At 51.2% G+C, this 15,613-nt stretch overlaps 1 protein-coding gene across 1 annotated transcript in view; it reads right to left on the reverse strand.

Annotated features, from left to right (window-relative positions):
* UNC13C (unc-13 homolog C) overlaps positions 1–14,183 on the reverse strand; it is a 135,243-nt gene extending 121,060 nt beyond the window's left edge. Inside the window, exons 1-2 of the mRNA XM_082198931.1 lie at positions 14,064–14,183; positions 4,886–8,092 (exon numbers count right to left, since the gene is read on the reverse strand). Of these exons, the coding sequence (XP_082055057.1) occupies positions 4,886–7,859 (2,974 nt within the window). The 5' untranslated portion in view covers positions 7,860–8,092; positions 14,064–14,183. The remainder of the gene's footprint in view (positions 1–4,885; positions 8,093–14,063) is intronic.
* Positions 14,184–15,613: the final 1,430 nt, after the last annotated feature.

Below are 15,613 nucleotides of genomic sequence, written 5' to 3' on the forward strand. Positions count from 1 at the left end.
AGCTCAGCTACTGTCGTTCAGGAATGTTGCTTGCTCTGTCTGCCGTGGGTTGAGTTTAATGGAGGCTGCTTTTCCCTTTCCGAAATGCAATGATGGAGAAATATTCAAATGCGGTGCAACTAAGGAGGGGGGACTGCCTTTCATCCAAGCATTAAAAGATTAACTTGTGCTCTTTTCCACAGCGGGATGAGCACGGCAATGTCTAAATATGCCCTTGAGGCTGACATTCACGCCCAGGTATGATCTCAGCTCTGGTGAATATATTTTAATCTATTTCCATCAAGAGGCCACAGAAGCTTGAAGAAGCACATAGTTGTTGCTGGATTGTTAATCCCTGCAGGCTCAGGAGCACTACCAGATCTGCACAGAAATCTACCATGGAAGCGCAAATGGAGGCTTTAGCTGAGACTCTTGCATTATAGAGGGTTGGACTAGATGACCCTCGGAGTTCCTTCCAACTCTACAATTCTATGAACTGTCCCATCATTGGGTCACTCAAAGCATCTTTGGAACTCTATGGCCAAGTTTTTCTGCATTCTCATTTTGCCCTGAAAATCCCTGGCCAAAGAGCCTGGCCTGTGTTCCACAAATCCCATCGCACACTTTTGATGGAGTGCCTGTATTCAGGCCAGGGCACAGGTTGGTCTGCCAGCCAGGTAAGCCAAACAGGCCATGGCGACAGCCAGACTTGAAAGGAGGCTCTGCTGCCACCCGTGAGCCTTGCTCTCAGCACAGGGGCACTTCTTTGAATAAAATAGGACTGAAATTGGTCTGGAAAATGGGCTGCGGAGGCCCTGATCTTTGCATGTTGTTATATTTGGTACTGTTGTGCTGTTTCACTATGTTATTATGAAACAGAAGAACTGAAACCCAGCTGGACCTCATGGCCTCCTGACGTCTCAGTAGTGGGCAGGGCAGGGTACCCATTGCTCAGCCCATTTCCTAGGGCCAGCCTCTCTTGAGTCTTATGTAAGGAGGAAAGCCATAACTCCCCAATGCAAAAAGGGTTGGGGACTGAAGACACGGAAGGGAGGCAGCTGTTGCACACCGTGAAGGAGTATGATGGGGATGTGGAGAAGCAACAAGCCAGGACCAGGAAGCTGAAACCAAAAATGAGGTCCATAACATCCCCCAGACTGAGATGCCCCTGGAATCCAAAGAACTGCAGATGCGATGAACATCTGTAGATTGCAGATTCCAGATGAAAGTGGGACACTGGCCTGCAGGTTCCAAGCATCCTCTGTGATTTCATCAGCTATGGGATGAGAGGGGAAGACAAGCCCCTTTCAGAAAGGCTCACTGGGAGCAAGACTTAGTGGGCCTTGGGTTGTTCACCTGACCCAACAAGGGAGCAAGCTGAAAGGGGCTGGCAAAGAGGGACAGTGAGAAGGAGGAAGATGATTGATGAGCAAAACGACAAGGATATGGCCACATCCAAGGGAGCCTGGCTGCAGAGGGACAGGAGGAAGGAGAGAAAGGAATCTGGGTGAGGAGGCAGAAGCAAAGGAGAGAGGAGTGAAAGAGGCAGTGCGGAAGAGGAGGAGATGGAAGCAGAGGAGGCAGGCTGGTACTTCACAGAGATGGGAGTGCCAGAGAGGCCAGAGAACGGCAGTTGCAAGGAAGGAACAGCAGCCTGAAGAGGAGAAGCAAGATTCAACCATGACATGACATTTTGGGGAGGATGGAAGAGTAGCAAGAGCCAGTCGGACGGGGGGCAATGCACCAACGCCCCAGGGCTTAGGGCTTGCAACTGGAGATAATGAAGTCTGTTAGTCCAGTGCAACAAAGCAGTGTCCGGGTCCTCCATCCATTCATTCCCAGAGCAGCAAGGAGTTTCCCCATGTCTGGTACCCTCCAGAAGCTGTTGGACCCAGCCAGCAGGGCCAATAGCCAGGCATGCTGGGAGTTGTAGTCCATCAACACCCGGAGGGCACCAAGTTGGCTGGCAGAGTGGGATCCTGGTGCCTTTTGAAGCTGAGCTGCTCCCAGCAAGCCTCCCAAGAAACAGGATCCCAGCAGGGCAGGCAGCGCTGCTTCATCAGAACCGGGTTCCAACCACCCTCAGGTGGGGCTTCCCGCTGCTTCACGACACACTCCCAAGTGGAGTAGACTGATGCCTCACTGCACAAACATGCAGAGACTGAAAGACTGCACAGGCATCAGAGGCCAGAATGCAGGGAAGCATCATTGCCTGCAGGAAGAAAGAAAGGGTCACCCAAGCCCTGCCTAGAACAGGGGTCAGCAAACTTTGCGCTCCTCAGGCCGGTGTCTCCAGCGCTGATTGTGTGGCGGGCCAGAAGGCAGGGGAGCGCATGCCCATACACGTGCGCACACACTATTTCCGGTGCACTTCCAGGTCAGAGGAGCACCGGAAATAGCTTGTGCGCATGTGCACAGGCCTCCTCCAACCTGGATGTGCAATGGAAATTATGCTTGTGCATGTGCAAATAACACTTGCGCATGCACAAATAATGCTTGCACATGCGCAAATAAAGCTTGTGCATGTGCACAAGCTATTTCCAGTGCTCCTCCAACCTGGAAGTGGGCAGCCGCGCAGTGTAGCGCTGGTAAGAGCAGGCGGCAGCAGTCACCGTGGGCCGGATAAACGAGTCCCTCAGGCCTTATCTGGCCCGCGGTCCTTAGTTTGGGGACCCCTGGTCTAGAAGATCCCCTCCATCCCCACTCGGTATTTAAAAGAGCTGGGCAGAGCTACAGTGATGATGCCCATGGTTGCAAAGAAACCTTAGCCAATCAATGGCTCCAAAAACAACGCCCCCCCCCTTTGTTTGGCTGCGAGATGAATGTCACAGAATCCATGGAGATCTGAAGGCCACCCATCTCCTCCACCAGCCCTGAGGAAGATTCCGGCATGGGCCACAGCAGACATGAGAGGGAGAGATGATTCATCCCAGCCTCTCATCTCAGCTGGGAAGCTGACCGTGGCCAGTTTCACATGAAGATCAAGCAGTGGCACAGAAGATTAAGCCACATGGAGACCGCTCCGGATCCAGCGCAGCACCTCCCACCTGGACATTTCCACCACACCTCCAGAATCCCCCTTGGCGGCTTGTTTACATCAGCAGAGCTCAAGTTCCTGGATCCATGTCCTGAGATGCTTTGCCATTATGGATTGCGGCTGGGCAGTGGGGAGGGCAGCAGCCAAGACTGCTTGCATAGATTGAGACTGCAGGAGAAGAGATGTCTTCTGGCTCAAGAGAACTAAAAACCTTCTGAGCGAAGACATCGCTATACAGCAACTCAAGGGAGTCATCTGCCGTATTGGCAGATTGGAGGAGGCAACCCCAGAAAATTTTGCTCCATTGGTCTCTTCCTCTGAACCTCCATGAACCTGGTGCCCTCCAGATATTCTGGACTCACAGGAGCCCTCCCCACAGCAGTCTCCTGTTGGGTCCAATAAGTGCAAGGTGCAGCTCCCCCTCTAGGGACAATCCTGCTTGTTTCAAGAAGGGGGGGGGAGCCCGTCAAAGCGAGGGGCCCAACCTCACCCCTGTGCAAAGTGAGCACCAGCAGACCTGCTTGGGAAAAGGAGGCTGTGCAGCCCCTGAGCTCGCCCCCCCCCCAAAGGTTTATGCTTGGTGAAGCTCCCCTGCCTGGGAAGAGATGTTCTGGGAGACATGGGCCCCCCACCCACATTCAGGGCCACTGCAGCTCTGAAGTCAGAAAGGGGATCCCAGCAGAAAAGACAGGGTTTTCTTTCACACAGCTTGTCTCTTGACACATTACAACACTCCACCTTATGAAAATGCAAGGTTTGATTGAAAGCTGTAGGAAAACACGCATAGCTCCAACCTGAAAAACCATGTCAATGTGGCTGGCCTAGAAGAGCATAATGCAACAGAGCACTTCTCTCCTCTTCCGCAACCCCAAAAACTGAGGCTGCAGGAGAAGAGATGACTTCTGGCTCAACAGAACTAAAAACCTTCTGAGCAAAGATGTCACTATACGGCAACTCAAGGGAGTCATCTGCCATATTGGCAGATTGGGGGAGGCAACCCCAGAAAATTTTGCATTAAAGGCATTCAACCAAAGCGCATCAAAGGCATTCAACCAACTGAGCATTTGATAAATTGGAGGCCCCATGGAAAAGAGGCATAGGAACATGTCCCCTATTAGGGTCTGATGCTCAGGGAATGTTTGAAGGCCTAAAAGTTCTCCTGAAGCCTCTTTGATCTCTGCTGGACAAGCACACCATTTATTTCCCTCTCTTGCATGTCAGATCTCCTTTTCTTCTTAGGAGACAATCTGGAACACTTATTGTTAAGTAAATGACAGCAAATTGTTCAATGAATTGGACAGGCCAAAAAGATCTTGAGAAATCAGTTCTAGAACTCCCACAGGTTTTTTTGTTGTTTTTTACAGAAAAGATTCCAGAATAAGGATGCTCCCATCCTGCACTTTAGAAGGGGTTTGAGTACATGATATGTAAAGCATTCATCACTTCAAGACAGAGATAGATACATTAAGAAGGATAAAATTTCAACCATCAAGAAATTCTTTTTTGGGGACACATGCAAACAGTTTGATTTACAATTCAGTTAGCCACACTTGGATGGATTTAAGCCAATTTACTCAATCAATTCCAATGGGATGAAACATCTGAACTCTTTGGATTTAACTGAATTGTGAATTAGGTCGGACGACTAGTCATGTTTGGGTTAAGCTACAAAATTCCCCTACTGAAACCAGCTTCATTTCTTCTTCCTGAAGTTAAATAGTTTCTGTGATACTGAATGCCACAGGAGAAATAGCAGCGCCTACAGAACCCAAGGCACGTTCTTTAGTGATGTGTGTGTTTGCTTTTTACATATGTATAGATACACACAAATACACACTTATGCATTTAAGAATGTCAAAAGTGCTGTACCTCCAGCAAGGATCTTCTCCTCCAACTCACTCATCTGCTTCCTGTAAGCCCTCAAAGCAGCTTCTTTGAAAGAAGGCCGAATTGTTTTTTTCACTGGCATCTGAACAGGGACTTCGGGGACATTTTGATTTTCATCTTCCTGCGCTTCTGCTTCTGTTTCAACAACTGTATCCTCTGTGAATTCCATCACATCACCACCAACCACACCGGCATCGAAATAGCCGTCAGGAGTGTCATCCTCTTGCGAAACAGCGCAAGGGCTTTCGTACGGAGTCTGCTCTGGCTCGTATTCCTGGACCAGTTCCTCCGATTCATTGGTACTAGTTCTGTTCTCCAGTTTAGCAAGAACTTGCTCCATGACTTCCACATAATCCGTTTCATTCTCTCCAGCTGGCTCACTGTAGTCTTCCTCATCCTCGGCTTTGTAGTAATAAGGCTCTGTGTAAACGTCCGAATCCAGGGTTGTGCTGGATTCGTTAGCAGTGGATTGGGACAAAGTCCGAAACCTCCCCATAAAAGATGACCCACTGTCCTCGTATCCACTCAAACTCTGTGTGCTTTTATTCCATACCACTTCCAAGGCTGACCTGGCCCGCTGCAGAGTGTTTCCAAATTTAGGGAAGCTGAATGTCTTGTCTGAAAGGTCAATGCTCAGCCTGCTGTGCCAAGACTTAGGAGGTGCTTCCTCAGAGTCGTCGCTTGGAAGCTCACTTTGGCTTCGGTACATCATGGGCTTCCTGTTCTGGTTCTGATACAGAGTGTTGGCATTGGTCTCCTGGTAGTCGTCATACTGGCCAATCCACTGGCTCTCGGCTTCGTTACTGAACTGTGGGCCAGAGGGAGAGTTGCTATCCAGGGCAAAATCATAACTTTCTGTGTCATACTGGAGGTCAGAAATCTGACCATAGTCTACCTGTTGGTCAGAAGAGCTACTCAAGTCATAAGCCAAAACTTCTTGTGTTGATGAATCTAACCCCAAGTCCGTGTTCTGTTCCAGCTGATTCCAGTCTTTCCATGGCGAAAGATCATCTTCTAAGGAGACTTGAGAGTTGCTGTAATGACTCCTGTCTCCAGACGCACACATGATCCCATTGCTGAGCCCACTGTCAACCGTTTCTGTGTTCTCCGCTTCATTCTCAACCCTGTAGGGCTGGCCACCTTGACTGAACGTCTGCTCTTGTGAACCACCCCCCCAGCTGGATGGGTCATCATGTGTCCTCTGCCAGAGTTCTCGATCAGAGGAAGACAAGAGAGAGCTGCCATTGGTTCTGCTGAAGTACTGATTCTCTGAAAAGTCTTCGGAGTATGACTGGCAGAGTTTAGTAAAGTCAGATTCAGAACGGCTGAGCTTAAGCGTTCCAAAGTCATTCTGCGACTGCCAGAGAGGGGTCATGCTGTAGTAACAGCCGCCCTTGGACTCTGCCTGTAGGCTCTCAGCCCCTGGTGACTCTTCATTATCATTTATTTTGTTTGGGACAGTGTTACCATCTGCAGCTCCTTTAAGGATTCTGCTATCTGAAGACTCCTCTCTTGCCTTTGTGGTACTTCTTTTCATTTGTGGTGCTGATTTCGATATCTTTGCATAACTGTTCCGGTTTATATCCGATTCCAGTTCCCTGTCGCTGCTGTCAGGGGATCCCCAGGCATGTCTTTTAGTTTTGAGGTCAACGGGCAGCAGTTTCATGTCCATGCTCTCGTACGTCTGCGATGACGGCAGACTTCTGTCCTTTCTCTCTTTAGTCTCGTGAGAGATGATATCGGTTGAAACCCCAATGCCAGTTCCTTTGAGCTTGTAAGATTTTTTCAAAACTAAATCTCTTTGCTGGGGCGTTTCAAAGTACACAAGAATGGGTCTGGGCTTGGCGTTGGGGCATTCCCTGTGGTGCCCCACCCGCTGGGCAAATTCTATCTTCACAGGATTGGGGCTTTCAGAAAACCCCATTTTCTCCACTAGAGTTCTACACACCACATGCTCAACATTTTCAAACTTCTCTTCCGGGACATTGAGAAACCTCAGGCTGGCTTTGCTTCCCGTGTGCCCAATCTGTTTGATGTAATCATGAATGTCCCTCGTCTCCCTTCTGGACTGGATGAAGCCCGTCCGCAACTGCTCGATCTCGCTCTGCACGACTTCCACACTGCTGGAGATCTCATCGATGGACTGCTTCAAGGCGTTGACGTGCCCCCGCAGCTCAGAGAGCTCGGTTTCAATCTGGCTGATTCCCTGAAGCTCCTTGAAAATCATTTCCATCACATCATGGGTCTGGCTGATACAGCCTGTGGAACTGAAGCTGGGTTCGAGGGCGCTGGACTTGGGGGCCCGAGCTGTTCTGTCCAAGGACTTGCTCCTGAGGCCCCAGGTCTTCTTCCATGTGCTGAGCTCGGAGTCTGAGGAAACACATTCCTGGCTCTTCTTCCATTTCCGCAGCTTCCGCAAGGCCCCAAGCTTCAAGCTGTGCAAAGTGCGCTCGCCGTCAGAGCTCCCGTCCGAGGGGGCGAGGCTATTCAGGCTCTTCCGATTGCGTCTCACCGGCATCGTGTGGGACAAATACTCTTGGTCCTTACTCGGGCCCTTGACTTCGCTTAAGGACTCTGAATACGAGCTCTCATTGGAAGATAGATCTTGGAATGGGTCCTCATTGTTATTTGTCAAGAAAACACCCTTCTGCAGTCCGTTTGCAATTGCCACCCGATAGCTGAAGGTCGGGGAGAGGGAGAATTCTTTGTTGCCTTCCTCCTCTTCGGTGGACAAATTACGGGCGGAGGAGCACTTGGCGATCTTTTTGACCGTGCTTTTCAAAGTGTTTGAGAACTTGGGATTCTTTATGTGCCCAACCTGGGGAACTTCTTGTTCGTGTTTGCTTTGACAGCTCTCTTTCTTCTTTGTACTATTGCCCAATTTCTTTGTAAACATTCCTTTGTAAATCTTATATATGTAGGAAGAGATCAGGCTCTTAAAGAGAGCAGAAACCATGGAGGGTGATTTCAGTGGGCCTTTTCCCACAGAGATGGCAATTTTCTATCCATGAGAATGTGGTTTCCAACACAGTCTTCAGGCGGTCATCGCACTGACAGCGGCAAGGGCTAATCCTGGGCGCTGGCACCGTTTCTGTATAGTCTGACAGCAAATCAGTAGAAACCAATTCCTGAGGGAGGTCCACAGGTGAAGCAAATTTGGGTCCTGATCCCCATCGCTCTCTGCAGCATCTAGAAGGAAAGCAGAGGTGTTACTATGGCTCCCAAACCAAAATTTTCAATTTCACATACGTGCCCAAGAAATGTTGGACACTTGCTCACAACACCTGACATTTTGCAATATGGGATTTTAAAGACTGAAACTGATACACTTGAAGAATCTGCTTTTGTAGAATGCATATTAATACAGTCTGTTGATCTTAGGAGAGGCTGCACTGCTGAAGTCTGACTTCCAAACTAAACATGAAAAGCTGATCAAGAGGAAGTTATTTGCATGCAAGAAGTTTTCATGGCACACTTTGATATACTCAGACCTCACACCTTTAAAGTTAAGAGGGATCTTGACTAGGAGGAGGAGAGGCTGTTAGCTCCTACCTACCTGGAAACAAATCTGACTAAATTCAGCAAGATTGAAGTACGCGCAGCCCTTTCGCTCAGAAGACATCATAGGGTAGGCACATTAAATCCAGGAGACTGCCTACAAGTAATTGCTTTGAGGAGTGCACAGAGGACGTGTAGGGATACTTGTACATGCGTAACTTTCTTTTTTTTTAAAAAAAGACACCCCAAAGTTTTTGGACCCTGAGATATCTTTCTGCAAACTCAGCCAGTCGCCAGCTTGGCTGGTGCTTTCCCCCTCTGCCTACGGATTCTTACAGTTCAGCTGTTCTGCCCTTCGCATCGGCTAGAACGGGAGCAGCCAAAGAGCACTTCCTGCAGCCAGGCACCACCGCTGACTCCGGCGATGCGAAGGATGGTTATGCAATGTGCAACTGCAGGCAGTGAAAGAACGGCGGCTCTCAGGCCATGCAGGAAGCAAGCAAAAGACCCTTCAAGATGCACAAATGTATCAGGAAGCAAGCTTGCTTCTGAAGGAGCGGACATGGGTGTCCACAAAGCTTATACAATAAGCAGCATGTCTGCCTTCCAGGTGTCTGAAGACCTTTGGGCTGTTTTTGCTGCCAGACTAACAAGGCTGCTGACACCCCCCACCGCCCCCCTTCAGAAGCTGTTACAGTCTCGTCCTGTCAACCCTGTGGATAATATTAATCCTTGAGATTTATCCTTTCCCCACAATTTTAATGCAGGGTGCAAAAAATTGATTTTTGCAATTAAGTTTACAGTGTTTAGTACCGAGATTTTTAAATACGGTTTCCAAGCATATGTCTTGTAAACAACCGAACACCTGAAATGATTGTCTGAGTCAAAACAGCTCATTCAGAAATATCTCATTTGTTCTGCTGCAAGCAGCTTCCCAGAACAGACCTACCAGTGCTTGCAATTTAGCCACAAGGCTTGCAAGGCCCAGGAAAAAGGCAGAGGTTGCATACATCTAGCTGCTCCCAGCCCAGCCCCCAACCCATTCGTGCTTTCCTAACCATGGGAAAGATTAAGGAGAGTTCAGCGGAGCACAGAAGTCAATAAGGAGTCAAGAAATCCAAGGTAGATCTCAGAAAAGCTCATCGGCACACAGTTCTCATTTGGTAGCACAGACTTCATGTACAACAAAATGAATTCCACCCACCAAAACTTATGGTGGGATGCAGAGCTGAGCATCAGCAAGAGACAGAAGTACAGGTTATGAGGTCTTTGATGGGCACTCACCATTTGAAAAAGACAGTAACACGAGCATATAATGACAGAAGGGTAGGAATGAGGTGGCCTCGGCAGTCTTTGCCAGACCCTGGTGACTCTTGGCATTCCATGTGGTCAAGAGCCTTCAAATTAGCAAAAAATGGGACTTCAATGGGAGTTTCTGAATAAGGAGCTTCTAAACCGACGCATCTCATCCTGACCGTAGGGGTGTCGTTGGAAGTGATGCTCAGGATGACATTTTAATTTTCTTTTTAATGACATTTTAATTTTCCACATCTCTCAATCGAGTGGAAAAAGCCTCATAGATTAAAACAGCAATGAGAGTCAAAATTGCTCCCCATTCCATCTCGCTTTTTTCCTACCGGCTTCCTCTCTCATGCAGGAACAAGATTCATAAGTGACACTGGAGAGAAGGGGGGAGGGGGGCGTTTGGAGCATTCTCAGATTTAAAAGGGAGCTGTGTGGTGTTTCTACCTAGGAAATCTCTCTTTTTACTGATGGGAGATGCAGACGCCCCCCTGCTCACTCGGGCTGCCCTTGGGTATTGTCTCCCTCTCACCCATGTGCTTCTGGGCTCCTACCCACCCGCTCCTCACTGTGTGGCCCCGGCTTCTCCACTATGTTCTCCCCAACAGGGCAGGCAGGATGACTCTGCCAAAGCTTGGCCAGGCCAACTTCATGTGCTTCTTTCAGGGAAAGAAATCCCCCTGACTCATTTGGGGGAACGAACGGGGATCTGCAGTAGCAGGGGCTGCCATCCTGCCCCTCTTCTGCTCCCGGGACCAGCTGCACCCTGCAACTGAAATGGAAGTGGTTGGCTGAGTGACAAAGGCCATCATGGGAAGAGTGCGCTGGGCCCGAGGGAGGACAGCCAGCATCCCTCTTTGAACTCGTCTATATGGGGCAAATGAATGGGTGCAGGAGGAGGGGGTGGATTCAGGGAGATAAGCCACAGGTGGGTGGGGGCAAGTGGGGTGCTTAGGAGCTTCAGATAGGGAAGGAATGGGGGGCGATTTTGGGGAAATTCCGATCTTTTGGGAATTTGGCGAAATACATCAATAGGGTATGTCCTTTTAATACATCACACAGAGAAAAGAAATATAGAAGTAAAAAAATATCCATCACCTCCTAGCAACTAAAAAGGGGGGAAAAAGAAAGAAAAACAACAACAAAAATACATTAAAATGAATATACATATTTCATTTTAATGTATTTTTGTTGCTTTTCTTTCTTTCTTTATACATATACATACATATATATATATATGGTATGTCCTCTTAAGTGGGGGGCAGCTGTCCCCTTTTAGGAAAGGGGCATATTTTAAAAACTGGAATACCACGAAGAAGCTTCTAAATGCCAAAGAGCAACACCCCAAGAGGTGCTGACCCTTTGGCTGCTTTTGAGTCTCTCTCTGGTACTATTTACATTCTTCAGCCAGAAGGGAAAGTGAAAGAGGGACACTGAGGATGCCAAGGATATTCTGGCCAAGGGAAGTTTTGCATTTGCTCAAAGCACTTGCCGTTTCAACAAGTGTGCAAAGGGCTTCCAGCAATGCCTTTTGGCATGATGTCCAGTGCCCAATTAACATGATATTGACAGCTTTACTAATAGGGTTCAGCAGACTTAACCCATTTGAACGAAGTGTGTGTCAGGGCTGGGGGAGTCTGTTGCAAGACTACTTTTTCCACCTTCCCTGACCATTGGTCAGGTTGACCGAGACTGGACGCCAGCATCATCTGGAGTGCTCCAAGTTCTCCGACTCTCAGATAGGCTATATCCAGGACTTGTGGAAAGAGATGTAGGGAGTCTCTCTTGGTACAGCGCTATAAGGCATGTGACAAGTTCCAGAAAACAACAACTGTGAATGCATTTTAAACACCCAGGCATCAGAGGGGGAAAGGCTCCATTCAGACTGGTCCACAGCAGAACCAAACCAGGGGAGAAGTCTTGGTGGCCATAGGGGAAGCAGAGTCCCTGGCTGGACCTTGTCCCCTGCCTTGAGCGGGGCAAACAAAAGGAACTGTAGGAGAAGGAACTTTGTGCTCAGTTGACACACTCCAGAGACTGGTTTGAAATAGGCCTTTCCTTGCATATGCCACTCATTGGTGTGGGGAAGGGGAAGAAAGCTGTTATTGGATTATCAGTAGGCAGCCCCAACGCACAACCTGCTTCAGCAGAAATCCTTAGATGAATATAATCAACCAGCTCAGGAACTGGCTGGGAGAATGATAACCCCACACAGCAGAAGGCAGGCACCCATCTGCCCCTGGAGTGGTCTGCATCTGAGCTGAAACCCTCTCTGAGCCTGATCTCCAGCCCTGTTAGGCCAGGACCAAGCTGCAGCCACCAGTCAGAAGATCAGGTGCGCAGTCTACTGTGGGTTGCCACGTCACTCTGGGGCTCTGACCCTCTGGCTCCAAGCATGTTCCAATGCTGGTTTTAGCTCCCACCTCACCTACAAACTCCAACACAAGGTTTACGCAGAGAAAGATGATGCAAGTTTCTGGGAAAATTGATATTGTCCACTGCTCTCTCTTAGTCGCCCCCACCTTGCCACCAGAACAGGCCACATCAATGAATCCCCGCTAACTGCAGAGTCATGCTGCAAATACACTCAATACCCTATGATGGGGCTGGATTCTTCACTGGATCACAGGGGTCTGCTTGCTCCATCGAGGAGGGTTGGGGAGACTTTGACTCTGGTGAGAAAAACCTAACACGGGTCCAAGACCTGGCCAAAATTAGATGCATTATGGATAAGTGTCTCCAGTCATGTTCTCAAGAGGATACAGCAATAACAGCCACTGCAGAAGAGCCTTGCCAAAAGATTTCCAGATTCACCCCAGGAACCCAATTCTGTGTGAAGAAGCCAGACCCCTCTTGGTCCAGGATGGGTTTGCATACTGGTGGTAGTGGAGGTTTCCCCCCTCCGACAATGCAAAACAGAATTTGGGGCCCCAATGTTGGCAGCCACATGACTGGTAGACATTAGGCTCAAAACCAGCTTTTGGGCACATTCCATGGTTTGCTAGTATCACTCAGAAGCGAGAGGCTGAAAGGAGGACAGCAAAGTAGCTGGGGCACAGGGCTGGCAGGCACCTGGAGCCCCACACAACAGCAGCAGCACACACACTGCTCTGGCCATATGCCAGCAGGATGGTGGTTTGGTCTCACCCCGCTGCTGCTGCTGCTGCTGCCGCCACTTGACCAACAGTGACAAGGGGCAGTGGAGACACATTGCTGCCAAGCAGCCCGGCCCCTGCTGGTGCTGAGGCTCCCCACAGCTCTGCGGCCAAGCACGGGGGACTGGCTCAGGGGAGACCCTCTGACAGCACCTTCCAGCAGCATCAGGGTTTCCCACACCCGGAGAAAAGGGGCTTCTGAGGACAAGAGTGCAGAATGAGTGTGCACAGCTGTCCCCTGGGAGCAGAAGGATCTGAACCAAAGAGAAGGGGCCATGTCAATGTCCTAGCAAACCCTCCCCTGCTTAGGAAGGCATGTTTGTCTCCTGTGATGTTACTTTGGAGTCAACTCCGAAGGGTAATTAGGAGTCCTTTCCATCTCACTAATTCGTCGCTTGCTTTTAATGCGCCCTGATCTATTGCCCGCTTCGCAACTCGCCGGCAGGAGACGGAGAGCTCCAACATTAAACCATTTTGCTCCATCAATCGCCTCTTTCGGGGGAGGGGGCTGGGGGCGCTGAATCCCCCCGGCTCTCCCTCGGCGAGGAGACCCTCCAAACTCGGCAAGCTTGCAAAAGGAAAACTGACATCGGGCAACATCTCGACGTTGCTCCTCCGTCCACCGCCGCCGCCTGCCCATCGCCAGCCCTCGATGTGCCCTCGCTCAGGAAGTGCCTCTTTCGCAAAGCTCCGTGGATCCGTCCGGAGACGACTGGGAGGGTGGGGGCTCCACTAACACTGGAAGTCCCCATCAAGGGTTCTCTCCCCCCTCCATACTCCAGCAGCTCACGTAAGAGTCGGGGGAACTACCTCCACGGTGGGAGAGCCCCCCAGCCCCACGCCGGCATCTAACCCCCCCCACCCGCCGCGAGGGGAGACTCCGAGGGAGCTAGAAGCCGACGGCGGCGGCGGGCTGGGCGCCTCTTCCACGGGGTCGCGAAGAAGCCCGCCGCGGCGCCTGCTCCGCCCGGAGTGGCCCCGGCGGCGAGGAGCGGGCAAGGGCGAGGCGTGTGCCGCCGCTGCTCCCGCCCGCCTCGTGGGGACGCGCCGGGAGGGCGGCTGGGTTCCCGTGGGACTCGGCGGCTGCCTTGCCTCGCTCCCGGGGCCGCCGCCTGGCGCCTCCCAGGCCAGCGAGCGAGCGCGGAGCTGCGCGTCTCTCCGCGGCGCTGCCCGGCCCAGCCTCCGCCGTCCCTCCGCCGACTTACCGGGCAATGTACGGTTACTGCGGCGGCGGCTCCTGTCAGCGGCCGGAGCAAGGCGCCTCCACGGCCGGCTCCGAGGAAAGGAGTCCGCGCCGCGCCGCTTCGGTCTCCCATCGCGCCCGTCGCAGCAGCCAGTTGCTCGCTCGCCTGCTCGCCTGGCACAGCGGAGCAGCGCGCGCCTGGTCTGCCTTCCTCCTCTTCCTCTGCTACTGCAGCGCCTCCGCCTCCTCGGCGCCTCCTCCTCCTCCTCTCTCCCCGCCCGCCAGGTCTCGGCCGCCCCGACGCAGCCGCCTCCCCCTGCTGGCCGCGCCGCCTCGGGAGCCCCGGGTCCGGCGGCAGAGCGAGGCCAGCCGGGCCCTCCAGGGCCACGTGCCGCCAGCGGGTGGGGGAAGCCCTTCCGCTGCTACGCGCCCTCTCCCACCAGGCGGCTCCCCAAGGCCGGGCCGGGGCTCCAGGGGCCTGCCTGGAAGGGGCGGGGGGCGCTCTGCAGGTTTCTCTTCTCCTGCTTCGGAAAAGGTGGAGGAAACGGGGGAGAGGGGCGGGGGGCTACCTTCCGAAAACAGCGCTGGCTTGCAGATCCCTCCCAAGCAAGCAGACCATTAGGGATGCAAATAGCAATAGCAATAATAATATGGACGAGTCGGTGAGAGCTTCTGCCTTAATACGTGTGTTCAAGGTGTCAAAAGACCTTGTTTTGTTATTCATTCCGTTTGCATTGCGCGTTCCTGCCCTTGGGGGAATCTGGGGATACCTCGGGAGATGGAGAGAAATGACAGATAAAGCCATGTAATAAACTAGCAGCAACCCAAGGGCAGTTGTGCGTAAAAGAGGAAGCAACAGGCCCCCACCACCAACCGAAGGCATCCCTCCTCCGGGGGCCGTCAAGGTGGTTCCCTCCTGCACTGTCAAAACGCCAAAGCCGACTGTGGGATCTGGGACAGGTTCAGTCTTCCACTCTGAACGTGTGCAGGGAGAATTTGCACCACTTTGTGCATGCTCTAAAGCCTGCAGCTCTATGTGGGGGAATCAGTGATCTTGGCACCAGCGAGGCCTTGGGGAGGTGATGCCGTCACTTCCAAAGTGAATAGAGAGCAGCCAAAAGAGGAGAAGGCTCTGCCTTCCAGGAAGAAAAGAGGTCCTACAGCAACTCCTCACATTCCTGGAAAAGGCTGAAGAAGCAGATGTCACGTGCGGCTGATGGAACGGTGTTCTTGGGGCAGGCTCCCAGATTTTGAGCTTCATTTATTCTTCTAGCAGTCTGAAAATGTTTCACAAACTGCCAGGACTTTTATTTTAAGTTACATGTAAAAGGGTGTGTGTGTGTGTGTGTGTGTGTGTGTTTTGTTATAAATATATGTGGTGGTGTTTCATTCCTGCCACTCATGGGCTCAGCCTTCCTCTGCAGAAACTTCCCACGTACGTTTTGTGTTGGGGCCTGAGCTCAATTCGGGAGAGATTTGGCGCCTCTTGCCTGGTGCTCTGCAGCTCATGGCTTATGAAACAATCCCATGGAGTATATATGAGCATCTGTTAAAGTCAATTACAAGGTTATT

This window comes from Podarcis vaucheri, assembly GCF_965113315.1.
Source record: "Podarcis vaucheri genome assembly, chromosome: 14".
Taxonomy (NCBI): Eukaryota; Metazoa; Chordata; class Lepidosauria; order Squamata; family Lacertidae; genus Podarcis; species Podarcis vaucheri.